This window comes from Cavia porcellus, unplaced genomic scaffold (genome assembly GCF_034190915.1).
Source record: "Cavia porcellus strain 051 isolate PalLab524CR breed Dunkin Hartley unplaced genomic scaffold, mCavPor4.1 scaffold_17, whole genome shotgun sequence".
NCBI classification, from domain to species: domain Eukaryota; kingdom Metazoa; phylum Chordata; class Mammalia; order Rodentia; family Caviidae; genus Cavia; species Cavia porcellus.
The window spans coordinates 26,863,036-26,890,344 of NW_026947500.1; the positions used below are offsets into that span (position 1 = coordinate 26,863,036).

The 27,309-nt window shown below is 49.5% G+C and overlaps 1 protein-coding gene across 4 annotated transcripts in view; it reads right to left on the bottom strand.

Annotated features, from left to right (window-relative positions):
- Nucleotides 1–27,309, bottom strand: part of Cpt1a (carnitine palmitoyltransferase 1A) — a 54,736-nt gene that overhangs the window by 2,931 nt on the left and 24,496 nt on the right. For all 4 annotated transcript variants that reach the window (XM_003468316.5, XM_063227661.1, XM_023564426.2 and 1 more), the window contains exons 6-18: nt 26,945–27,082; nt 25,213–25,290; nt 23,364–23,471; nt 22,485–22,569; nt 17,788–17,983; nt 13,036–13,224; nt 12,269–12,374; nt 6,804–6,920; nt 4,990–5,154; nt 2,892–3,026; nt 1,584–1,736; nt 469–582; nt 285–377 (exon numbers count right to left, since the gene is read on the bottom strand). In XM_003468316.5, the coding sequence (XP_003468364.1) occupies nt 285–377; nt 469–582; nt 1,584–1,736; nt 2,892–3,026; nt 4,990–5,154; nt 6,804–6,920; nt 12,269–12,374; nt 13,036–13,224; nt 17,788–17,983; nt 22,485–22,569; nt 23,364–23,471; nt 25,213–25,290; nt 26,945–27,082 (1,677 nt within the window). The remainder of the gene's footprint in view (nt 1–284; nt 378–468; nt 583–1,583; nt 1,737–2,891; nt 3,027–4,989; nt 5,155–6,803; nt 6,921–12,268; nt 12,375–13,035; nt 13,225–17,787; nt 17,984–22,484; nt 22,570–23,363; nt 23,472–25,212; nt 25,291–26,944; nt 27,083–27,309) is intronic.

The window sequence follows — 27,309 nt, forward strand, 5'->3', positions numbered from 1 at the left end:
CTGGAGATTTAGCTCAGCAGCATAAGCACCTGCCTTGCAAGCTCGAGGTCGTGAGTTCAATCCCCAGTACCGATTAAAAAAAAGAAAAATGAAAAAAAAAAAAAAAAAAAGTAAAAACACAGCGAGGCATGGTGGCAGGCCTGTAATCTCAGCACTTGGGAGGCAGAGGCAGGAGGATTGTTTCACGTTCAAGACCGGCCTGGGCTACAAAGTGAGCTCAAGGCCAGCCTGAACTGTTTCCAAAAAAGGGGCAAAAAATAAAAAAGAAATTTTTGCATACTCACTGTTTCGGGGCTGGAGAATTTGGAAGAAATGTGGAAGTGGATGAAGTGCTCTCCGATAAGGATGTAAGACACACCATAGCCATCATCAGCAACCTGCAGAGCCAGGAAGTTTACATGAGTCACCGGAGGGCACCACCCAGCAGGTCTCCCCATGAACATGGATCACAGCCCCAGCTGCACTTACCGGTCCAAAGCCCCCTCCGCCAGACACGTAGTTTGGGTACTTGGAGAAGTCAAAGAGCTCTACCTGCTGCTGTGGGGTCTGGCTTGTAGACAATCGCCAAGGCTCTGATAAAACCTGGTGAATTAAACAGAAAATGAAGTTGGGGACGGCAGTACATACCTACGATGCTTGCACTCGGGAGGCTGAGGCAGGAGGATCACCAAGTTTGAATGCAGTCTGAGCATCTTGGTGACTGCAGAACCAGGGAAGGCCCGTGGGATGGGGCTAACACAACACACAGTATCTCAGACAGAGAAAGTGGCAGATGTGTCTTGATATGATTTGGATTGGGGACGCTGGCATCAGACTTGTACCAGCTCCTGCTAAATTTTCAGTGCCTCTAACACCATTACTCAGGAGGTAGAATTGTGAGTTCAAGGTCAGCCTGGACTATTAGCAAGACCCTGTCTCAAACGTACAGTAGCAAAACAAAAACTGTTTTGGCTTGTGTCTAGATGTCCCCCAAAGCTTCACATAGTCAGAGGCTTTTCTAGAGGTGGCTGAATCTAGATTGTGTGATGCTAGAATTGACTCCTGCTGCACTGCAGGGCTCTAGGGCACTAGGATTAAGGGTGTGAGTGCTGCCCACTCCACATGCCCTAAGAGATAAGGGGCAGAGAGAACTGTGGCTGTCCTTTTTGTTTTGCTAATTTCTGCTTGACAAGAACTGTTTCTCCTCTGCAAAGGCACTCTGCCTTGGAGCCATCTGACAATGGACTGAAATTTCTACAAATCATAAGCTAAGTAAACCTTTCCCTTTTTAACTATAGATGTAAAGTATTTTGTCTCAGCAATGAGGGAAAATTAACTAAGACAAAAACAAAAGGTGATAGATACTCAAACCCTCTCTAACTTACTGTCATCTAAGCTTGTGGGCTTGTTCACATCTACTAAGCCCAGGGAGTGATTATGACAGCAAAGCATCGCCAGTCATTGAAAAACTGCACCAAGACAGCTGCCACTCAAATCTTTCATTTTTGAGACAGCTCCGCCCACAGGCCCACTTTCTCTGGGCCTCTTCTGATATGCAAGTCCACGCGCTAAGCCACTGGGCTCTGCCCCAGAAGACAGCTGACCTCTTTCAGGAAAGGGGACTCCACGGCAAGGTACTTGGAGACCACATAGAGGCAGAAGAGGTGGCGGTCGATGCCAGCGCCGGTCATGGCCAGGCGGTACATGTGCTGATGCTTCTCACACGCTGCCTTAAACAACCTGAGCTTCTGCTCCGCCTAAAGGACAAAGGTCAGGAAGGACACGCGTTAGACATTTTGGGTCGCACAGTATGGATCCATGTTTCCAATGAAGGGTGACAGCCACTTTCCCTCCAGCACCCTGACAGAACACTGGCCGACAAGGTCCCCATGAGATGTGCCAGGGTGGGCAGCAGACAAGGCATCCCCAACTAATCACCCTGTCTGTCCCCAGATTCCTGCCTGCACAACACTGGTGGCAGGGTGTGTCTGTTGGCAAAGCATTTTCAAGGTCCCATGTCACCTTCTCTGTGAAACTGAGATAATTGCTAAACAGGCAACATATGTGCTCTCTCCATGTCAGAACAGAGACCTATTCCTCAGGTCACCTTGGATCCGGCTAGTAATTATGCTAAACAGGCCTGAGCTCAGGCCTGTAGATGGGACCCCAAGAGGTTTTTCTGAGTTCTGCCGCGGGACCACCCCGTGCCCTTTACATGGAGGTCCAGGAAGGTTGTGGCCTGCCCAAGAAGCCTCAGCCTTCCAGGCTCCTCCTGAAGGCTTCCAAAAGGGACAAGCAGAGCCACCTGTCTGTCCTCTGGCTTCTTTCCTCAGAAGTGAGTATCTTTCCACAATGAAGTTGGCTGGATAGCCAGAAAGCCCTGATCCAGGCTTCCCAGCCTGCTGCAGGAAAATACTTGTGGGGTCAGAATCCCAGGCACAGACCTGACCCCAGCCGCCTGCCAGTCAGGAACCCAGCAGGTGGCAGAATCCATCGGAGTCTGCTCCTTTATCTATGAAGGTGATTGGATCATGGCACACGGGGCTCCAACAAGGCTAACAGCCAGATAGGCAAGGCTTCCATGTGACAGCCACCACGTTCTCACCCTGACTCTTTAGGGGCTGGGGATTTAGCTCAGTGGCATAAGCACCTGCCTTGCAAGTGTGTGGTCGTGAGGTCAATCCCTGGTACTGATAAAAAAAGAAAAAGACAAAAAAAAAAAAAAAGGATGCATAATCTGATTTCCAGTGTATAAACAGTGTCCACACTGTCACCACCCTTGGCTCTTTCAATACTTTTTGTTCCCTAACAAGAGGGAGGGAGCAGTAGCTGGGGCAGGCAGGACTCACACGACACACAGGAGTTCCCTGAGGAGAACACGCTCAACTGTGTCCTTGGCGGAGGGCACCTACCGTCTGAGTGGGGTCCACCATGGCCAGGACGAACTTGCAGGACTCTGAGGTGCAGGAGCGCACAGTCTCGGTCCTCCCCTCTCGGAAGAGTCGCGTCATGGAGGCCTCGTATGTGAGGCAGAACTTGCCCATATCCTGGGGAAGAGAATGCATCTTAGAAGTGCAGAGGGTACAGCGAGGGGACCACAAGCAACTGGCACAGTGGGTCTACAGGGAGACAGGGGCCCTCCGTGTGGGCAGCTGGCGACAGCAGGGTTGTTACTGGCTTCAGGAAGGGCTGGGGGGAAATGGGATCAGTGTCTGGGCAACCCAGGTTTCTGGTGCATTTTGAGATGCAGCAGTGGCATGGCGCCTGCCTGGCATATACAAGATTATGAGTTCGAACCTAATACCCCCCACCAAGCAGCTGACAAAGTGTCACACATAACCTTGACTGAGCTCTCTCTGTGCTGACCTTCCAGTTTCAATTTAGGGGAGGGACACCATGCAAAAGATTTGCCTATGACAGCCAGAAGGGACCCAGGGGCATAAGGAAGTGCACAGGAAGTGAGAAAGGGCAAGGGACAGAATGGTGGGGGGGTCCCTCAGCGGGAGGGCAGGAAGTACAGCCAGTAGGCAGGTGGGTGCCCACAGACGGTCCCTTCATGACTGCCATGATGTGCTCAGTGGTCATCAGTTCTGACCCTCTGGTGTCTGAGGTTTCTTTTATTTTCCTGCATTTGCTCATTTTCTTTACTACTGCAAGAAGTCAAGCAACCAAGCTCAAAGTCCAGATCTGCCACTTAGCTTCTTCCCTGCTGTGCAGTGTCGCCTTACCAAGTCATCTGACCCCTCTCACCTCAGGTCCCTCACCTGTGAAGCTGAAGAACAGAAGTGCCCCCTGCTGGGAGCCCACAAAGCATGAAGGGTGTGAAGCTCAGACCCCAGCCAGATGCAGTGGCATCACTGTCCCCCTCCCAACATGGACACAGCCCTCACACTTTACAGTGGAAGATGCCAGTTAAACACAGGGCACTGTTGGGCGGGAATGTAGCTCAGTGGTGCAGTGCCTGCCTGGCAAGCATGAGGCCTTGAGTTTGATTCCTGGGACCAAAAAAGAAAAGAAAAAAAACCACCCTCCCCTCAAAGAAGCCCCTAAAGAAAAAGAAAAATCAGGGCACTGTCAGCCATGGTGGAATGTGCCTATAATCCCAGCACTTGGGAGGCTGAGGCAGGATTGCCATGAGTCCAAGGCCAGCCTGGGCTACACAATAACTCCAAAACCAGCCTGAGACCCTGTCTCAAAAACCCAAAAACATAAAATGAAAACAAACAGGGCACACAGCTGGGTGTGGTGACACACACCTGTAATCCCAGCATTCTAGGAGGCTCGTGCAGGAGGACAGCAGGTTTGAGCCCAGCCCGGGCAACTCAGCAAGACCGTGTTCTCACAAAATAAAAAATGGGGTGAGGATGCAGGGCAGTGCAAAGGCCGGGGGTTCAATCCTCAACACCATGGGGGCGGGAAGAAAAGTACAGCTTGGGCTGAAGCCATGATTTATAATATCCTGCTGTCAAGGCAACCTTGGGGTGGATACCTCTGCCACAGGACAAGGAGCCCCTGTCCCATCCTTCCACAGGCCACTTTTGTGACGGGGGCTGCTGTGTGCAAGCTGACACACGGGCAGGTGCTGGGGGGAAGGAAGTGGAAATGTCAGGCATCCTGCATGTACCCAGGAATCCTGCCCTTTGGAGGAAGATCAGAGGCGTGAAGCAATCTGCCATGACTGCATCTTCTCTCCCGCATTCCAGGATCTGGGCTTGTGATAGGGTGTACCTCTCCCCTTAGCAGAGTAATAAGATCTCACTCGCCCCACCCCTCAAACTCTCTCTCCCACACAGGAACACATATGCTGTCCCTCTGGGACACCACTGAACCTGCACTTGGTACCTGGCAGGAACTTTACAAGCTGAACCCTCCATCTTTAGAAGGCTGAGCTTCCCTTGCTGACAGCTCCTCTCCTGTGCCAGGCTTTGGGCCTCCTCAACCCCACACAGTCTTGGCACATGTGTGGCACCTCCCAAGTACCCCAACAGGACCCTGGTTCTCGGGCCCTACCTTGTAGTGGGCCAGTTGCAGGGCGAGCTGGATGAACGCATCTGGGCTGGTGCGGCACTTCTTGATGAGTCCTTTCCCGAAGGTGTGGAAGGGGAAAGAGTTCATGTCCACATTGTCTGCCAGAAGGGTCGCAGTGTTCAGGGAGGCCTGTATCACCTCCTGGCACTGGAGAGGAGAGAAAGATGCTCCTCAGCACGAGAAAGGGTGGACTCTCCAGAAGAAAACATCCCCTAGGAGGCCCAGAAAGTCAGCGCCATGGTGGCTCTTGAGCACCCCAGAGGAGTATGGGACCCAAGCAGCAGGAGCACAGGAGGGGTCCTGGTTCCCAGTGAGGTCCCTAAGGGCATTCCAAACAGTCCAGGGTTTGTGCTATGACGCCCACTCTTGATACACAGTGGCTGTGAGGAATAAGCTTTAGAAAGTAAAAGATAGTCAACCCATGGAATACTATTTAACACTAAAAAAACCCACGATCAAGCCATGAAGACATGGAGGAGCTAACAGGCACACTGCTGATTTGAAAGAAGCTGTCAGAAAAGGTTCCCACGATCCCCCACTGTACAGCTTCTGGGGAAGCTACTCCAGGTGATGCTGACAGTGGGACGTATACCCCACCAGTGTAATACATAAGGCGCCATCTTGGAGATGTCTCAAAGGTGTCACAATGTGCCACTCTGGTAGAGATCACAGGTAGTGGGGTACATCGCTGGAGTGACGGTGAACGGAAAAGGCATCAGGGAAATCCCTGCACCTTCCTCAATTCTGCTGTGAAACTGACCGCTCCAAAAAGTAAAGTCTCGGGGCTGGGGATGTAGCTCAGAGGTACAGTGCTTGCCTAGCATGCACGAGGTCCTAGGTTCCATCCCCAGTACCACAAATAAATAAATAGTAATTTATTGCAGTGATTATTAAGACAAAAAGTAAAGTCTCTTTGGAAAAATGTTGAGTACCCTGGTGGAATCCTAGGACCCTGTGCCCCTGAGGGCACACTGCCAGAGCTCAGCCTGTCTGCAAACTCCGAGCCGGCCCTGGACCTGCAGCACGCCATGAAAATGACTTCTGAAGCCCAGGGGCTCCAGCCTCATCCAATGAGCTGGGCCTGATGTTTCCTTCCCCAAAAGGCTTCTGCTGAGTGGGTAGTGCCTGAGAATCTTTAAAGGAACAAAGATACATTATGTTGCAGAGATTATAAAGTAGCCACCTGGAGTATTTGGACCCTTTGAGATTTGGGTTTTTCTTCTCCACTGTGAAGTTTACAGCTACCCAGTTATTTCTGAGCTGGAACACTGTCGCCTTGGCCAAAAGCTTCAAGTGCAGGAGGAGTGACTAGGGGGGCACAGCAGCAGCCCTGGGCAAACAGGCTGCAGACTCTATGGACAGCAGCAGAGCCTGGGGACACTCAGAAGTACCACTGGAGGATCTGGGTGCTGAGAGTTCAAACTTGCCTCCCACAGGGCTAAGTCAATATCTGGGTTTACATCTGGAATACCTCTAAAACTTCAGAGATAAGACTTTGGTAAGTTGGTGGAATCACAGGCTCAGAGCTGAATGCGCTGCTAGATGAAGGCGCCTGGTCAGAAGTGCACTGCTGGGGGTGACCTGCTAGAGTGTATGTCCCTCCCCTGCTCCTCCCTCTTCTCTGATTTCTGGTCACCACGACACTTCCTGCCTTGGAGCCAGTCAATCAGTAAGAAAATTCTCTAGAAACTCTTACTCCAAATAAACCCTCCGCTAAGTCAAGTTTTGGGTGTCCAGTATTGATCTCAGTAATCAGAAAATGAGACAGTGACAATCACTGGGTCACTGGGACTTACTGCTTCTGGGATGTCCCACTGCAGCCTGGTGGGGCAGGGGAGGCTGGGGTTGGTGCTCCCTTTACAGTGGCCGTCCTCCTCGTAGCCCAGCTGAAACCAGTCCGTGGCCATGATATACTGTGGAAAACAGGAGGATGTGGATTGAATGGAAAACCCAAATTTGGCTTCTTACTGTCCTCTCTGCACAGAATGCCACTGGGCTGAACAAGGGGGTCTCCACACACCAGGCAAGGACACACTGCACATACCACAGCTGACCCCTTCCACAATGCCACCCCTCACTTCTGGTGTCAGGCACAAGCACCTTCAGTAGCAGGTGTGACCCATGCTACTGACCAACTGCCAAAAATTGGGGTTTCCTTAACTCTCTCCTAGGGCCTGATTATATTTCCTAAAGCATCTCATAAAAGAACTCTAAATGTAAGCACCAGCTTACATTTTTCTTTTATTACACAGTTTATCCCAAGGGATAGAGAGGTACAGGGTGAGAAGTATGGTCCCCAAGTATCCCACCCTCCAGATGCCTCTCTCAATTCAGGGGTCTGGGAGCTCCCCCAGACCCTGTCCTTTTGTTTCCTATGGCAACATCATGGTGGAAGCGCTACTGATCATGTCACTGGCCACTGATGACCAACCCAACCTCAGCCCTCCCTGGAGGCTGGGATTGGGACTGTCAGTCAGAACCCTCTAGTCCTGCCTTATTGTCACCAGCCCCGATCTAAAGCCACCTGGGGGGCTCCAGCGCCCCCAAAAAGACATTATCATCTAGAGGATTCTGAGGGTTTTTAGAAGTTGTGTGCCAGGGAACAAGGACAAAAATCAAACATATGAGGCAGAGAATGCATCCAGTAGTGTCACACAAAATGTGTGGCCTCCAAGGTGGACAAAGCCATGTTCTTTTCAGAGCTATGTCAAGATCAGACCACTGCCACCTACTTGCTGAGTTGCTTATACTATGTTTGGTACCTGGTGTTCTCACAGACCTGGTCAGTGTGCCATTTTCCATCCCAGAGGTGGGAAAGGAGGCAGTCGAGGTCAGAAGCTCTCTCAAGGTCACACAACGGGTCAGGAGCAGAGCCAGGCTTTGCTCTGATGCCCGCTGCAAGGTGCACGGGGCCTACTTCTAGGCCTGGGCTCTAGATGCCGCCGTCACTGGACTGCTTGTGTCCAGCCTGGAGGTACCAACCACCAACCCATGTGTGCAAAGGGGAAGACTGCACCCAAGTGAGGCGAGGCCTTCACCCAAGTCCACGTCCTCCTGGGATGCACCATGAGCCCGCTATGGCCAACACAGCAGCATGGGCACAGCAGGCTAGGACTGTGCAATGTGAATGTTGCTTTCTGTCAACACACACAGGGACAGGGGTGTCCGCCCTTCCTCAAGGAATGGAACGGCCACAGGACATGTGCACTCCACGAGGCGAAGTGTACCCACACACAAGCTGGCACTCGAAAGTCCACTGCAGCATTATTCCTGACAGCCAGAAAGTACCAGCAACCCAAGACCCAAACTGATGAACACACAGACAGAAAGTGCTCCGGCCACACAACAGAAGGTTCCATGGCTATGAAAAGGCGAAGCCCTGGAACATGCTCCGACCTGCCTGGACCTCAAAATCATTATGCTGTGGGAAAGTCAGACGCGAGAGGCCTCAGACTGCCTGATTTCATCTCTGAAACATCTAGAACATCCACTGAGGCAGAAGGTAGGTCAGCAGTTCTCAGGGGCAGGGAGAGGTGATAAAAATGTCTAGAACTGTACGGTGGAGATCACAGCACAAACACCTGGTGAATATACCAGGAACCATAGACCTGTGGTAACCTTAACAGGGTGGGCGTCACACTAGTGCAGTGTATCAGCTCTGAAACACAATGACAGGGAGACTCCTCCTCAGGGTCTCTGGCCCAGCCCCAGCTCAGGCTGACACCTTCAGGCAGAGGGAGGGAAAAGTCATTCAGGCTTGGCCTGCAGTCCCCAGGGAGCAGGGCCAGCTTGCTCAGTCATGGCTGCATGGAGTCAGGATGCTTGGATCCAGAACACCTGAACATGGAAAATACAAGGGGACTTCCGCACCCCAACATGCCTGAACATGGGGAACACAACAGGGCTCCCAGGCCCAACATGCCTAAAAGGAAAAGGCACTGGGCTCGTGGACCAACACAACTGAAGGATGAAGCAAAGGTATGCGCGGTCCCAACACCCCCCAAACATGGGGAACACACTGGGACCTCCAGATCTCAGCATGGCTAACACTTCTGGGAGCCAGGTGCGGTGGTGCACACCTGTAACCCCAGCACTGGAGAGCACAGCTGTGAGTCTGAGACCAGTCTGAGCTGCATGGTGAGACTGTCTCAAAAAACAGAAACAACACATTGAGGACTCTCAGGCTGGCGCCTCAATCAGACCTGCTTCTGGCTGGCATCCCACCCCGTGCCATTCAGTGCATACGAGGCCCCAGGAGGGGACATCAGATCAGTCCCCACCAACACGCACAGGTCCTGGGCTCCACTCTATGTCTCTGGAGTGCCAGGGCGCCAGTCAGCCAGACGGTTAACACCTAACACAGCTTCTCATCAGTCACCTTCATTTAAGAAAAAAATCCCCTTATCCTTATCCAAATTACTTTTTAAAAAATCAGCCTGACCCTGCACATAGCCCTAGATTTCTCTCTGATAAATATACCCAGCGTGGGATTCAGAGTCTTTTACCGGAAAGCCCTTGGGCATGTGTTACCCAGAATGTCCTCAGAACAGTATGTGCCTAGCTTGTGCCTATACCTGCTGCTGTCCAGACACACCCGAGCTTGACCTCTGCTGGGTGCGGAGCTGAAATGCTCGCTTGCTAAAGACTGCCTACATCAGTAAAGGAATCCATGTGGCCCTCACTGCTCAGGGCCACATCGAGTTCTTAAAACCTAGAGAGCTTCGTGTTTTCTTCCTCTACCAAAAACAGCAGCTACTGGGGCTTCGCCAAGCCCCCACCAGAAATGAGATGTGGAGGAGTCGAGACAGGAGCTCCTCCCCTCACTTGGGAGAGGGTCAGACCAGAGCAGATGGTTCCGCTGGGATCCATAGAACTCCCCTCCCCTCCAGGCAGAGGATGACTTGTGTGGGATCCTGACAGACAGGGCCCTGCTCTACAGAATAAAATAGATTGATACAATATTATAAAAAAAAGTACTGAGCTGGGTGTGGTGGTCCATGCCTATAATCCCACCATTCAGAAGGCTGAGGCAGGAGGATGGCATGAATTCAAGGCTTGTCTAGGCTGCAGTGAGTCCAAGGTCAGCCTGAGCTGCACAGCAAGGCCATGTCTTTAAGAAAAAAAGAATCCCCAAATTCAAAGCCTTCACAGGTGTCTGCAGAAAAAACAGTAAGATAAGAGTATCCCTAATCTGAAAATCTAAAATTCATAATGCTCTAAAATCTGAAATTTTTAGAGCATCATGTTGGTAAAGAGCGTCAGATTTCTGAGCTTTTCAGAGTTCAGATATTGTGTTCAACCAGTAAAGTATATACAAACGTTCCCAAATTTAAGTCTGATCTCGAACATATTAGAGAAAGGACATTCATCCTACTGTGTCCTCAGACTCCTCACAAGTTTACTGTGGGAATGGTAACCATTATTGATCACCTTATACTATGCTTTTACATTATCTATTATGTCCACCCTTTTGATTTGATTGACTCTGTTCTGTTAGGTCACATTTGGTTTTACTCCCTTCCAAAAAAGTAATAAGAACTGTGGGAGCAACAAAACCCAAAATGGGTAACTGTCATTGTACAAAAGAGAGGAAAAGAAAGTTCTCTAAACAATATAACTGCATGTATATTTAAGTGTATAAGATTAGAAAATGATATCACTGAGTTTTATTGGTTCATTGAACAGAACTGTTTGCAGTCTCACTGTTGGAATGTCCACTTTACAAGCTTTAATTCTGTGACCTGAACAATTATTTCTAAGATGACAATATGTAATCCATTAACTAGTGATTTCCTACTGTTTATTTTTTTCTGTAAATCTGTATAACTTGTACCCTTTCTCTGCTTTTTTTTTTTCTCCTTAAATAAAATAAAAAAAAAAGTTTACTGTGGGAATTCCAGATACACACTGGGCTCTGCACACTGGGGCTATGTGGAGGTGAGGGGATCCTCCCCGCAGCGCCCTGACTCTGACTCCCTCCCAGGCTCAGACTTTAAGGTCATTTTACTCTGCTTCCTTTCTTAGAGCAGCAGGGAAATAAAAACGGCAAAAATGTAGTTTTGTATTCAACACGAATCTCAAGGGGTTTGGTGCTTTCAAAATAACTACCAAGTCTCATCTAAGTGAGTGAAGACAGAACTTTCTGTGCCGGGTCCACTGCTATGAGCTCTGAGTTTTGGCGACAACAAGAACCTAACAGGTAAGTTAAGAAAGCAAAACCTTCATTCAGCTTTTCATGCCTTTCATGCCCAACATGAATCAAGTCAAACAGTTCAAGAGAGTAGGCAAATAAAACATGGTGGCAGCAGTAGCTCTGCAGCGTTGTAGGTTTTTTCTCCTTTCTTTCCAGTGCTGGGGACTCAGTCTCGGCGGGGTCTCTACTACTGAGCTGTGCCACGGCCCACCTTGTGTATTTAAATGCTGGGTTGGGAAAAGGGGATAGGTGTTGGTGGTACCCTCTGCTGGGGCAGGAGCATCAAAAGGTAAGGTTGGCCTGGGCAATTTAGGGAGACTGTCTCAAAATAAGATTAAAAATTGGGCTGAAGGGATAGCTCAGGGGCAGAGTGATTGCCTAGTGTGTGTGAGATCCTGCGTTCAGTCTCATTTACTGCAAAGGCAAAAAAAAAAAAAAAAAGTAACAGAGGTTTCAGGCTTTTTAAATAACTTGTTAATTTTAAGAATTAATGTTTTCAGTAAAAGATATACTGGCTTTTTATGAACCAGGATTTTAACAAGCTTGATTATATTTTGTCTAAGACCAGGTAGGCAGAAAAGAAAAAAACTTATGAAATCCAGCAATCAGGCAATTCTTTCAGAGTAAGCTGTGTTCACTTTTGCCCTAAAGCTGCTACGTAAGAGCTGACAGCCACTTGGTGATGGCAGCCTCCGAAAGGAGGTGGCAGTGTATGTGCCCGCTCCTTCAGGGTCCTAAGAGACAGGAAAGGAACCCGTGGGTGCCCTTCCTTAGTGATATAACTTTATACATAACAGCGCATGTGTTAAAAAGTCATATTCTAATTGTGTGTGGTGGTGCATGTTATAATCCCAGCACTTGGGAGGCTGAGGCAGGAGGACTGCAGCAAGTTCAAGACCAGCCTGGGCTACAAAGTGAGCTCAAGGCCAGCCTGAACTGCTTAGCAAAACCCTGTCTCAAAAAGACAAAAAAAAAAGTCACATTCTAGGACCAACACCAAGTCAAAGGCAGTCCGGGGTGTCAGCCTTTGAAAACAGTGTCCACCCTGAACAATAGCAGGACACTTACCTCCCACAGGTGGGCCACGATGGGGGCGTCTGCCCAGGAGTGCTCTGCATTCATCCCTATCTTGCCGTTCTTGAAGACGATATACGTGAGGGACTTGTCAAACCACCTGAGAGAAACACATGTGATCATGGAGCTTTGCTGTCCAACTAACATACATGGCCTGAAGCCATCTGCCTCCTTCTGGAAGGGCCTGACGCTCTGCTGCCCACCCCTCACAACTGGCCAGAAACTGGTCACAGAGTCATTCATTCCTTCCTGTGCCAGAAGTGAAGATGAGCACGTGTGTCCTGGGAACTAGAGCAGGACAGGTCACTGGAGCGCAAGGCGGCCGGGGAGAACAGAAGCTGTCCCCATGGGCACAACCACCCTTGCAGCCCCACGCAGCCATGGTCCCCGGCCTGCAGGGGAGCCCTCACCTTACAGTGACCAAAGGGAGATCCCACCAAGCACCATCCCTGTGGGCATGAGCAAGGCCAAAGCTGACTCCTGGGCCTAACCCATGCTCAGCCCTGTCTCCCCCTTCCATCTGGGACCAGGTACCCAGAGACCACTGCATCTGAGCATCTCCAAGCAGAGGTGATTGGGCACAGCAAAGGGACGAATCTCAGAGATGCCTGGCTCCAGTTGTATGTGTGACAGTTTGGATGGAGGGAAGAAAGCGAGAAGTTATTTTCACACTAAGTTTGTTCCTCAACTGCAAAAATACCTGGGGGTAGGCATCAGCCTCAGGCAGGAAACTCCTTCCTTTGGAAAGGAGAGGGCAGTACCTGTCGTAACACTGGCCGTGCAGGAGGGACTTGGCATAGCTGTCCAAGGACGCTTCTGGGTCTTCCGTTCTGTATCCCTGCTCGGTTTCGTCTAGTGTCACGAAGAATGCTGCTTTTTCCACGGCATCTAGAGACTGCTTATTTTTTCCACGTGCAAAGTAGGTCTTGCGACATTTGGCCCAGGGTATTCTGTGGTAAGGAGCACAGACAGTTAAACACAGTGGCACCCATACCAGCTTTGTGAGGGCTCACGGCACCTGTCTGAAATGACACAATATATCCCTTTACGAATTTTCAGGAGATAAAAATTGTTTTTGATACTAGGAACTGAACCCAGGGCCTGAGGCATGCCAGGTAAGTGCTCTACCACTGAGCTCCATCCCCAGCTGTTCTGATTTTGAAACAAGGTCTCTCTAAGTTGCTCAGGCTGGCCTCAAACTTGCCACCCTCCTGCCTTAGCCTTCTGACTATTTAGCACTACTGCGGCTGGCAGGCATTTTTTTTTAGCATTATAAAATACATTTATTGGGGCTGGAGGTTTAGCTCAGCGGCATAAGCACCTGCCTTGCAAGCAGGCGGTCATGAGTTCGATCCCCGGTACCGGTAAAAATGAAAAAGACAAAAAAAAAAAAAAAAAAAAAAAAAACAACAAAAAAAATAAAATACATTTATTATTATTATTACCAAAGTGCAATGATTGTCAAATCTTAAACTGTGAAAAACATACTTCACAAAATAAAATACAAATGGAAAATCTAACCACTAGATTGCCTTTGTAATATTACCCTAACCCTATATTTAAATTAAGAAACAAAAACACCTGAATTGTTACTAACGTGAGAACTGAATCATTTCAGCGTAAATCTAGCACATGCATTTCAAAGTTCCACTTCTACAAATTGTGTTGATCGGTTTAATCGTGAACACTACACAACAGAGCAAAAGGGACACAAATGTAGAAGTGACCCTTGCCCCGCACCCTCTGATTATGTCACAGCAAAGCTCCTAATTCTGTCAGGCTCTGAATCCCCTCCTGTCACTCCAACCCAAAACTTGGAAGCAAATCTATCACACAACTTTGCACGAGCTGCAATACACTAAGTTTTATCCTTCTATAGGAAATGCTGTTGTTTGATAAACATTAAAACACTGCCAGCAATCAAGCATTTTCTGAGTTTGTTCAAACACCTAATGTAAGAACCAGCTACTCAAAAAGGTTCTTTAAAATTTTGTCCATAAATTCACTTAACGGGTTAAAATTTGAAATCTGCAAGACAAGGAAGTGGGAATCCGTAACCCTAACATGCTGTAATTATATTTTTTGTTTTGTTCTGTGTTTTGCAGACAGGGTCTCACTGCGTAGCTAAGGTTAGCCTTGAACTCGCACCCATCCTCCTCTGGCAGATTTCTGAAGGGAAACATGTTATGTTTATCTGTCCACCTGCCGTTTTGCATCATTTGCCCAAATGGGCCTCTCATCCACTCACCCTGCTGTTCCTCAAGCAGGGCACATGGCATAGCACCTTATTTTCACTGAACCACAGCCAATGCAGGCTGGCCCCATGGGCACAGCTGCCGGGGAGCAGCAACGACACAGAGAAGGTGCACACCCCTTCCTTGCCCTCCCTGTCCTCCCGGGAGGCAGCCTAGACCACTTCTGATAGCAGAAGTCACAGCCAGCACAGAGACCTCTGCCCTCAAGCCAGGATCTGCTCATGGCCTTCTCCTCGTGCGACTCTCTGATCATCTCCCCGCCCCACACGCATCTTTCAAGTGAGGATACTGAGGCACAGGGACAGGAGGTTGCAGCTCTACTGAGGCAGGGACGGATTCAACCCTCAGCCACCTGGCTCTCATGTCCAGGGTACAGGAATGGCAGAACACCTCTGGGACCAGGTCCTCTGTACTCTCCACACTCAGAGGAATGCAGTTCCCACCCTGCCACCTCCTGCTGTAACCCGGACTGCCCCCACGCACCCTTCCTGATCAGGCCTGCCAGGCCTCTTGTCACCCACCTCTTCTCTGGCTCAGTGCTCACTCATGGTGCCCACAAGTCTATACCCTCCATGGTCCCCAACACAGGCCCCCGCCCAGAGGACAAAGGCCACAACAAAAGGGCTGACACGAATGCAGCCCTCAGTTGTAAGGCTCGGGGAACACTGGCTCTGGCCCATTCCGAGAGGAGCTGGTGCATCTTAGGGCACCTATCAATCATGGGGCTTGGGAGAAGGAGATCCTGGTCCCCTAGCTGTGCCATCTCCCAGGCCTGCTGTCAGGAGTTTCCAGTCCTTCAGATGAGCACATCCAAAATGAGCCAGGTATGGTGACGCACACCTGTAACCCCAGCACTCAGGAGGCTGAGGCAGGAGGATCCCTGCAAATTCAAGGCCAGCCTGAACTGCATAGCGACACTGTCTCAAAAAAAAAAAAGAAAAAAAGCAAAGGAACAAATCCTTCCTAACACTGCCCTGTCCTCCACCATCGCAGATGCCGAGCAACCCCGGCTTCTTCTAACTCAGCCCTTCAACCCTTCCCACACGGTCCTCTCTCTGGTCCTAACTGCTCTGACCGCTGAACTGTTCCCCCTGCTTCCCTGGACCCCATCTCTAAAGGCCCCCTCCCTCCTCAACCACAGAAAAGCTATCTACTTGTGTCACCCATGCCGGAACTGGTCCATGTAATGACAGCTGGCAGCAGCAAAGCCAAAAGCAGCTGTCACTGTCACAGCTCTTCAGCCTGGTGGCGCAATCTGCCTGCCCTGGCCCACTCTGGACACTCATGGTCCTCCTAGCCCACTGCCACCGTCTGTAAGACTCAGCCAGCTGCCGGCCCGGACGCCCAGTGCTAAGCCCTCGAGTGTCTGCAGACAGTGGCCTGGCTCCCACTCCAGCCTGACTCTGAAGCTCTCCCAGCAGCACGGGGACATCTCGAGATCACCATGGTTGTCACAACAAGGGGGCCACTGGCATCCAGCAGGGACGGGGCAGGGGTGCTGCTCACCAGCCCACACTGCACAGCTCACGGACACCCAGCCAGGGCTGGTATACACAGAGCCAAGGCTAGGTGCCCTGCGGGCCTCAGAGTGGTTCTGCCCTTGGACAATGCCCTTGTTCCATGGTTCCTGGCTTCTGACTCCCCGTTCATGTTATTTCCTCACGCCTAGGGCACCAAGCATGTCTTACAGTATTTTGGCCCACTTGTCTTTAGCTGCTGTAGCAGACGGGATAGCTCAAGGGCAATGGCGGGGAAAGCAGTCCTTCTTTTCAGCCTTGGAACGCAGGCTCTCTAACTTCTCCTACTTCCCTGAGCTGGACAGAAACAAAATTTTTCTTTAAAAGTACTTCACGTTTGCTTTGTTTATGGATCTTTATCTGTCTGCAACTTTTCTACCCAAGAGGCGTCAGATACTCTAATTCTCCGCATGTTTGTCTTGGAGCTGGAAGTTCTCTGAGCTACTTGGTGTGCTAGACACAACCAATGACAATGGCCCCATAGCCGCTGCCCAGACAGGACAAGAAGAGCGTGAACAGAGAGGCCTGCTAGCATCAGAGCACACCCTTTTCGTCCAGTACAATTTCGACACACTTGTCCATGCTTCGGACATCCCCATGCAAGGGACTCTACCTAAAACCCCAAAAGGAGTTGGGCATGGTGGTGTACCTGTCATCTCAGCACTCCGGACGCTGAGGCCAGAGGATTGCCATGAGTTTGAGGACAGCCTGCATTACACAGTGAGATCCTGTCTCCAAAAAAAGTTTTTAAAATAAATAAAAACCCCAAAGACAACAGGTAGCACACCCTGACTCCACTGAATTCTGGGAGGTACCTTTGCCATCCCTCCACGTGACCACACGTGTGTGGAGGAGACACGAGCACGTGTGCCTGAGAGAAATGAAGTTCAGATCCTGTATTTGGGACTCTTGCACACCTTGTTCTGTGCATCACTTCCCCTCACTGCTTACTATCTTTGCAGGTAAACCCAGGGCCTCTGCACTGAGCCATGTTCCCAGTCCTTTTTTTGTTTTTTGAGATAGGCTCTTACTAAGTTTCTGAGGTGCCCTAGCTGGGCTCAAACTCTCGACCCTCCTGCCTGCCTCAGCTTCCCAGAGTGTCTGGAATACACGAGAGTACCATCATGTCCAGCTCCCTAACAAATCAATGGAGCCTACAGAGAACATTGCGGGAATGTGTGACCGATCAGTCAGAAGTTCTAGAGGCTCAGCTTTGCCCCTGGGTGTGAAGAGAGATAGTCTTGGGGACTCAGTTCACAACCCATTGGGAACTGACACTACCTCCAGAAGTGACCAAGAGGTGGCCTCGCTGGGGTCCACTGCAGGGCTGTTCATTTGCTGGTGTGGAGAATCACCACCTCCACACCTTTGGGGACCACAGAAAATACCTGTGCTGTCAGCAGAAGGTCCAACTGAACTTGTTCTTTTCCTGTATCCTGAAAACTTACACCAGGGCCTTGGTTTAAGTTAATTCTGTTTCCACATTAATAAACAAGCCCGTAGCCCTGTGAGTAAGCCTGCTCCCTGTCCTGTCCTCTCAGTCACATGCTCTACATGCTGTGTCTCCATTTGCCTGTCATGTGCAGAGGTGACCATGGGACTGCACCAAAGCCAACTATTTATGCAATGGCCTTGCTTTCATAGAACACAGAGCAACAGTGGCTGGGACCCACTTGGGGTCCCACAGGGACGACTGCAGGGCTGGAAGGTGCTGTGACAGTGCTGCCCAGGGGCCACGCACCTGTCTCCGGCGGTGAGGGCGGCCAGCTTGGCCTCCCCGGGCTGAGGCTCCGACGGGTGATCCAGGATCCACTGTATCTGCTGCTCCAGCTCGCGGGGCTTCAGGAGCCGCCCATTGTGATAGAGCCAAACCTTGAAGAAGCGGCCCCTGTGGTACACCACGATGTGCCGGCTGTCCTTGAGGTGCTGGATGGTGTCTGAGGTGGACGTGCAGTGGGGACACAAAATCCAGAGGGACAAGGTTAGAGAGTGAGAGGACCGCACCCCCCTCCAAATGACACAGTTCCTAACCCTGTGCCAGTCTGTTCAGTTTAATGAGCCCACGATTCTGAAAGAAACAGAAGAGATTCAAGAGCCCTGGAATGAGACGGGACTGGTTTCCAAGCACACCTTGGCCACTCGATGAGTCAGTAATTAGGGCAGGGCACTACCCTCTCCAAGCCTCAATTTTCTCAAAGGTAAAATGAAGCCAGGGCTGAGGAAGGTGGTGCACACCTGTAATCCCAGCACTCTGGAAGGCTGAGGCAGGAGTATTTCAAGTTTAAGCCCAGCCTAGGCAACTTAGCAAAACTCTCTCATGATTTAAAAAACAAAAATGTACAAGAGGTTGAGGCTGTAGTTCGGCACTCCCAGGCTTCAAACTCTAGCACTACAGATAAATCGGTAGACAGACAGACAGATAGCCAAATGGGAAAGGCAAGTGCTACAAGGGGATAAAAAGCAGGTGACAGTGGTCCAGCCTGACTTGGGGATGAGACGACCCTGCCACCACCATAAGGGATGTGACATTTAAGGACCTAGTCGGATAAAGCCCAGCTTTACCCCATCCACACTAGATATCATTTAAAAGCTACTTCCAGCACCCCAGGATGGAGGAGAGCCTTCTTCACCTGCTGAAGGCTGCTATCAGGAACACACATTTGACACTTTCACTTGAAAGCCAGAGATAACAAAAGAACATGGGTGTGGTCACTTATCCCGAAGCCCTGGCTGGGGCATAAAAAACCCAAAAAACAAAAAAAGCTAAACTAGGGCCAGGGATATAGCTCAGTGGCACACCCCTTGCCTGGCAAGTACAAGATTGTGAGTTCAATTCCTGGTACTAAAACAAAGAAAGAAACCAAAGATAAAGGAGATGCATGGGGAATATAGGAGCTGGCTTGTGCAGCTAGGATTAGTCATGGCACAGCCAAGAAAATCTATAGTTTAAATTAGCAAGCACGCTAGGGATATAGCTCAGCAGCACCAGTGCCTGTCTGGCAAAACACAAGGTCCTGAGTTCAAATCTTGGCAAAAGAAAAACAAAAACCAACAACAACAACTTGAAAAAAAGCTTCCGTAAATAAGCACGAGTACACATAAGTGTAAACTCAATGATAAATAATTGTTTACCCAGTGTGCGGTAGAATTGTGCACACCGCGTACCCCACTAGTGGCTGAAGTCATAACCTTCAATATCTAAGAAGGTGGCCTGATTCAGAGACAGGTTTATAAAGAGGTCATTAAGATTAAACAAGGTCACTACGGTGGGCTATCCGCCTGTATCATTGGTGTCCCTACAGTGAGGACACGACTCATGCACTGACAACCAGGTAAGGACACAGAGGCCAGGGAGAAGATGCTCTCTGCAGGCCAAAGACAGAGGCGGGAGCAGGGACCACCTGTGACACCTGAATCTCGACTTGCAGCCTCCAGGATGCTAAGAAAATCCCTGCCGTTGATTTCTTAGGCTGGGCTATTTGCTGGGCTCAACCCTGAGAGAACAGTCCGGGTTCTCCTGGTCTCTGCATTTCCAGCAGGAATCTGATGGACCCGATGCAGATCCCAAAGCACACGAGGAAGTGCAGAGCCATAACAGGTCTTACAAGAGAGGCCTCCCTTAGCAAACACCGCGAGTTCTCCCAGAACTTATAGTTTATAACTTGACCACTCAACTAAGGGAAGGGAAAAAAGAAAGCCCCTGGGATAGAAAAGAGCCTGAAGGCAGCCCCACAGGGCCTGGAACCTGTGTGCATCAGCGGAGCAGGGCAAACTGCTGCTGTTTTCCTGGGGCCAGACAGGGGCCATCCATGCGCAAAGTACGAGGCCAATCTGTAACACTAAATGTAAAAACCAACTCCAGGCAGACCGAAGATCCATAAACAAAGAAGTAATTAGATGCTGTTAAAGAGAAAAGAATTTCTCAAACAAGATGTAAACATGCACAAGAAGCCGGGCATTGTGGCTCACACCTGTAATCCCAGCACTCAGGAGGCTGAGACAGGAGGATTGTTGTGAGTTTGAGACCAGCCTAGGCTACAAAGCGAGCTCAAGGCCAGCCTGAACTGCACAGAGAGAACCTGTCTCAAAAAGACAAAAAAAAAAAAAAAAAAAAGCATACAAAGCAATGGATAAATTGGATGTTACCCCCAAGTTTTACTATTGATGCCCATTACCATTAAAGACTGAGACAGAAGAGCAACAGGAAGAACTCAGACATCTGGTGCACTGGGTCCACAAACCCGAGGAGCTGCTAAAGGCTGAGCATCCAGGATGCACAGAGATTCGCCACAAAGTGCTAAGAGAAAGCAGCATCACCCTCTTTTCAAAAGGGCCCGAGATACAAGAAGGGAAGTTCTCGGTGTAAGAAACCCAAAATGTCCAACTAACACTGAAGAATTTGCTTTCCTTGGCGAGCCCAGTGTTAGCAATGGAAGGACTAAAGGTCCCTTACTGTTGTGGTTTATGTCTAGATGTCCCCCCAAAGCCTCATGCAGTCACAGGTGGGGCTTTTCAGAGGTAGCTAGATCTGGAGTGTGTGAGGCTGGGATCGAGGGTGTGTAATTACTAATTACTAAATCGGTCCGCTGACTGGCTTGGCATCATCCTGATGCGAGTGCTACCCAGTGGACTGGAATGGACTGTAAGGGACAGGAAGAGGGTCACTGCTTGCTGCTTGGCTTCCTTACTGGCTTGCTGTCTTCTGCCCGCCGAGAGCTGTTTCTTCTTTGTGATGCTTCACTGCCAGGCCACCCTACCTTGGAGCCAGCGAACTATGAATTGAAATCTCTACAAACTGTGGGCAAAGTAAACCTTTCCTTCTTTACTGTGGCTGTTGGGTACTTTGTCTCAGCCATGAGAAGGGGAACTATGACACTTACAGACCGGTGGGGTCACGCTGCTAAAATTGCTGAGAGCAATTTGTCAGTGTCAATCAAGTTGAAAATGTCCACGGTAAGGCCCAGCAAGTTAACCACATAAACTGGCTAATCTACGACATAGGAGAGGTCCAAGATGGTCACTGTGGCACCCCTTATAAAGGTAAAGAGACGAGCCAGAAATGGCACACTGGAATTGTGATGATACTATATATCAAAGTACACCAAAAATGCAGACAATGACTATACTAGAGTACTAAAATACATTAGTATTTTATCTTCTGTCTAAATCTTCTCAATTTCAGTAGTAATTCCACTAAATAAAATTTATTGGGTTTTTTTTTTTTGCTTGTTTGTTTGAGACAAGGTCTCTCGATACAATTCAGGTTGGTCTAGCGCTCACTTTGTAGCCCGAGATGATCTTGAACTCGCTGTGATCCTGCTGCTTCAGCCTCCCCAGTGCTGAGATTACAGGTGTGTGCCACCATGCCTGATCAAATCAAAGTCACTGAATGGAAAAAGGTTACCATGAGACAGTGACCGCTGGGAGTGATTATAATCCCAGCACTCTGGGAGGCTGAGGCAGGAGGACTGCAAGTTTGAATCTTAGCCTAAGCATTATAGCAAGAGCCCATCTCAAAATTAAAGGAAAAGAAAAAAAGAAAGAAAAGCTGGTGATGTAGCTCAGTGTAAAAGTTCTAGATTAAATCCTTAGTATTAAAAAAGAAAAAGAAAAGGAAAAAGCACTAAGTTTAGACAGTTTGGCCTTGTTATTGAAGGACTGGCCCCAAAATCCCAGATTTTCAAATTGCCTAATTAAAAACCTTGCCAATTTACAATTCCCTCTGCATGTGCTCCGTTGCATGCTAAATCATCTCCAGATATTTACACAGCCCAGGGGAAAACCCATGCAAGTGTGACAGCTTCGGGGCAGGGACAGAGGGACCATGAAACCTCTGCAGGAAAGCTCAGCTGCGGCTAAGCACTAGAGGCTGGACGGGCAGGGCACCTTCCCTGGGCACTGCAAAGCAGCCATGGGCTCCAAGAGCCTAGGACGCGGTCTCAGACAGACTCTGCTGGCCAATCAAGCGTCTCCGTGTTTCTACCTGCACAGACATCTCTGGGGCCCTGTGCCATCCCAGCAGACAGAGGCTGTCCCTCCCTGCCATTCTCTAGGATGTCTTAAACAGACAGACTATGTGGTCACCTGGCAGCTACAAGCCAACAGCTGGCCCACGATCGGGCTTCTCCAGTACAATCCATTTTGCATTTTACAATCAACCTTACTTAAGGGCCAGAGAGAAATGCCCTGGGAACCCAGAGGAAGTAACAGAAATGTTTCAGCAGACATGGGAAAAACACTGAAGAGAAATTGAAATGTGGAAATAGGCCCGCTGTCCAGGCCTAATAAAGACAAAGGAAATCCAACAGGCGTGCTCATGACCCCACACTCTCAGGAAAGACCCCAAAATCAGCGTGGTCCCCTTGGCTGACCCCACTCACTAAGAGCTGGAAGATGGAAAGCGCTGGTTGCCCAAGGGGCCTGGAGGAGGCCACTCACCTGTCTCCTCCCCCGGGATCCGGCAGGTGTTAAACAGCCGCTCCCACTGCGCCGAGCAGAGGGGAATCGTAGAAGCAAGACGGGTCTGTAATAAAAATGTGTTTCAGATGGACAATCTGCTTTTGCAGCTCCACAGGACAATAAAAAGGAGGAAATGAAGACGACACATCACAGCCTGTTCCCTGTGCTGGACTCCGGGTTCTCTAGCTGCACCCTGGGATGGTTCACGGGGGACCTGGCTGAACCATGGCAGCATTCGCCGTCCGGCAGTTACCTCCAGAATAAAGCACTTGAATCCATTTTTTACAATCTGACACGTAAACCAAAGGGAGAATTTAAGAGAGAAATGAGCCAGCCAGAGTGACATGTGCTGTAATCCCAGCTACTCAGCCAGGCTGAGGCAGGAAGACTGTAAGTTCAAGGCTGGGCTGGGAAAGTTAGTGACACTCTCTCACCATAAAAAATAAAAGGGTCAGTGGGGAGGGCTCAGGGGTAAAGTGCCCCTGGGTTTGATTCCCAGAATCACCAAACAAAACAAAAACAAAAATATATTTTTTTCCAAGAGAAAATTCTAGAATTCAATGCAATTAACCAAACATATATCCCTTTAGAATATAAAGTCTCAAAATAATACTGGGTAGATACATACCACTTACACAGAGGTTTTCTCATGACAAACTAAGCAGGATGACAGTAGATCAGGGGTTATCTTAGAGGGAGAGATTGTGAAGAAGCAGAAGGACTTTTAGGGTGACAGATGCAGTACCCTGATCATGGTGGTGAACCACATCAGATCTTGCACTTTTAGCATGTGCAGTGTCAATTTCCCTCCGTAAAGCTATTGTGCAGGAATCTGGTGAAAGCTTGGTGTTTGCGTACCGGCTGAATTTCCTCCCGGTCCAGCTTGCGTCTGTACAGCATGATGGAGTGGATGGTGTTGCCTGCTCTTGCGGCCTGGATGGGAGTCGGGGTGACATACAGCAGCTCCTGGAAAGAGAGGGTTTGACATCAGAGAGAGTGTGCATGGGAGAGGGCACTGACTCGAACACATTGTAAAGCCTGACCCCACTGTAAAGCTCTGTCTACTTATGCATTCGAATGTCCAAGGTCTGGCTGAAATACACGGCAAATATTTTAAGTTAAAAAATTATAGTAAAAGGCACACTGCCATCAATCCCCCTCAAAATCCTCCCCTTTGTTTTGAAGGCACTTATCCCATCATTCCTGCCACTTTCTGAAACAGTTCCGGAAATTCTTTTTTGTGGGTATCTTTACAAAACGCGTGATGAGAAATAAGGTGAACGCCGCTACTGTGTGCCACCAGGGCAGGGCAGCTCCCAGAAGCAGCACCGTGCCCTCCACCACTCGTTCACGTCTGGCACCATGTGACTTCTGTCCTGAAGTCAAGATGACCACATTCTGCAGCAATTCAGGACACCAAGGCAGGCACAATGGTGCAACCAAAGACACTCAGAAAAGGCTTCTAAAGCCACGTCAGAAAGTTACAAGAATGAAGAGCTATAAAAAATAACAATGATGAGCTGAGTGTGTTCAAATATATATTTATACATTGTACTGGGACTCCGACTCAGAATCTTCTACTTGTCAGGCAGGTGTTTATGCCACTGAGCTATATCCCTGCCTGAGGGGGTGGACTCTGACGTGTTACAAAACAAACTATAATTTTTTTTTTTATTTTGGTCACTTTCACTGTTAATGCAGAACACAAGTCCCCAGGTATTCCTGCACTACTAAAAGATAACCATATTCCTTTCCAGATAGCCTCCTAGAATGCACAGGAAATTAGGTAAAGAAAATTTTCTAAATGAGAAGTAACCCAAAACAACCTAAAACAACCATTCATATAGACTTCTGCCTGCAACGAAGTTGTCATATACACTTGTAAAAGCCTCCTGTTCCACGGCTGGAAAAAGACCAGCAACAACACAGATCTGAGCATCCTGGAAAGTTCAAAGTACAGAGCACATTCTGGCTGCACAAGAAAAGCCCTTCTGTCTGTAGGAGATGCACGTGGGTGCTCCAGGGGAAAGGACAGAGGTGGCCACTGTCGCATCATGCAGCAAAAGCAGCTCCACGTACTACACTGACAACTTTTTTTCTCAGGCTGAGACAGTTTCAGCCAAGAGTAGAAAAAAAACCTTTTTTTGAAACAAGAAAAAGAGAAAAAAGCAAATGATAAAGAGGAGGAAATCAAGGCAGAGAAGAAGGAAGGGACAGGAGAAGCCTAACTAGTCTGCTGTTGTCAGTTGCTGACAACAAAACTGGGGACTTCTGATCAATGTCAATGTTTCAAAAGACAAAGAAAGGCCAATGATGGGCAGGGAAGTGGCGCCACATGCAGCCCCTCTCCAGGCTGGGAGGGCACAGGAGCCCTTAGGACACAGCTGGTGGGAACACAGCACAGAACAAGGGCGACAGCAATGGAGGTTTCCAGACCTCAGGCTGAGTGTGCCACAGGGTGGTTTCCCAATTCACATTCTGGTATGGTGCCCCTGTGCCCCTATACAAACATAAAAGGACACGCATTTGGGCCTCTGGTGAGGAATGCAGGCCTGGGCCAGCGCCCTCCTGACCCAAAGCCTTGGATAAGAGGAAACAGGAGCACAGGTCCGGTGATCAAGCCCCTGCGCTGTCTGCAGTCCTGAAGATGTCACCAGCGCAGAACAGGGCCTCCGCCCCAGACAGCCGGCCCAGCCCAGGGACTCACCATAGCATAGTAGTTGCTGTTTACCATCAGTGGCCCGCGGCCCCGGAGGTAGATGTACTCCTCCCACCAGTCGCTCACCTAGTGGAAGGAAACAGGAGACAAGCCAGAGGGTTAGACTCACCAGGAGCCAAGCAGACTGTGAGCATGTGCAGGTCACTCTGCCGGGGGCGGGCAGGGAGACTGCGCATGTGCTCTGGGCAGACACCAGCGAAGGATGGGGCCTCTCTAGAACTGGTGGCCCTGAGCACACACAATTGAGAAAGCGGTAAATATAAAGTGTTTTACGGTGAGACATAGCTGGAAGGTATGTTCATCACATAGGTGGTAAAACAAAACAAAACAAAACAAAACCTTAAGTGGCCAGGCGTGATGGTGCACATCTATAACCCTAGCACTCTAGGGAGGCTGAGGCAGAAGCATTGCAAGTTTGAGCCCAGCCTGGGCAACTCAGCAACTCGGCAAAGTCATGTCTCAAAACGGAAAAATATTTTTAAAGGCTAGGGATGTAGCTCAGGGCAAAGGCGCTGGCTGAGATCCACAGCACTGAAAAAAATAAAATAAAAATGACGAATGGTTGTTAACATGTTTCAATAACCAACACCCAGGGCTGGTTGGTAGCTCAGTGCCAGGGTACTGTTGGAGGCCTTGGACTCAAATTCTCTGCAACAAAAAATTGATCCAGAAGTACCTCACAGACTGTCTCCTTTTTCTATTTCCCAGGTCCTGAAAAAGCCAGTCTCAGCCCCATTCCATGTTAGAGCTGTGGCACTAACACAGGGGCCAGCGTGTGCCAAGTCACACTCCACAGCAGCATCCCTAACACCACAGAGGCAGCACCATCTCAATCAAGCACCAAGCACTGCCTCTGCCAGTCGTCCTTAACCTCTTCTTCCACATGAGCTGTGCCCCGAAAGTCAAGACTCTCCCCACACTGTGCGGCCCCGAGTGCTGTCTCTGGTCCCAACCCAACATGCACTGGAGCTGATGCTGAGGTGACCCTGGGCCAGAGCAGCCCTGGAGGTGATCAGCCCTGGGCTGCAGGTGCCTCTCTGACCAGAGGACTCAAAACAATGCTCTTGGAGCCCAAACGATCCAAACTAGTGGACAGAACAGGAGGCAAAGATGGCACACTCATGACTGCTGGCAGGAGTAAGAGCACAACTACCTTCCAGCCTGAAGACAAGATTCACACAGAAGAGCAGCTTCAGCCAGGGCAGGGTGCAAACGCTCCTTCCTGCCTGGGGAAACCCATCACTGATCACCAGTCTGCACATGGGGACTCACAGGTGATGGTGTTTGATCTCAACTCCAGTTCCAGCTCTGTTATGCCTGTCCTCTGTTTAATTTCATACAGTAAAACTGCATCAAGGAAAGTTATGCAGCCAGGCATTGTGGTGCACACTTGTCATCCCAGCACTAAGGGAGGCCAAGGCAGGAGGGTTGCAAGTTCGAATCCTGCCTGGGCAACTTAGTGAGACTCAAAAAATTAAAAGAGCTGGAGGGCCAGGAGTTTAGCTCAGTGGTGTAAGTGCCTGCCCTACAAGAGCAAGGTTACAAGTTCAACCCCCAGTACAAAAAAAAAGTGGGGGGACCTGGGGATTTAGCTCAGCGGCATAAGCGCCTGCCTTGCAAGTGCGCAGTCATGAGTTCGATCCCCAGTACCAAAGGGGGGGGGAGGAGCTGGGTTTAACCCTCAATACCACAAAAAAAGATTATATCTATCAATACTTACATAATTTGTGGCCCACCAGGACTTTAACTTCAAATACCACTGAAGTCTTGGTCCAAGAGTAACAGCAAAATCCTGGGCAAGCACTGTCATCCGCTTAAATTCCTCCTCCTTCATGAGCGGCTTCACTGATTCCAGATACTGGGGTGAGTGAAAACACATCAAGTGCCATAAACACATGGGCTGCAGCCGAGGCTCCCTGCCCTGGGCCTCAGAGTGGTCATTCCACACTGAGAAGATGAAACCTGCCCAAGCTGGTCTTGCCAGTCTGTAGCCAGGTTAGTTCACACCAATGCTAAAAGACACTGCAGATTGATAATTAAACATTATGACCTTGTTGGGGTTTATATCTGGACGTCCCCCCAAAG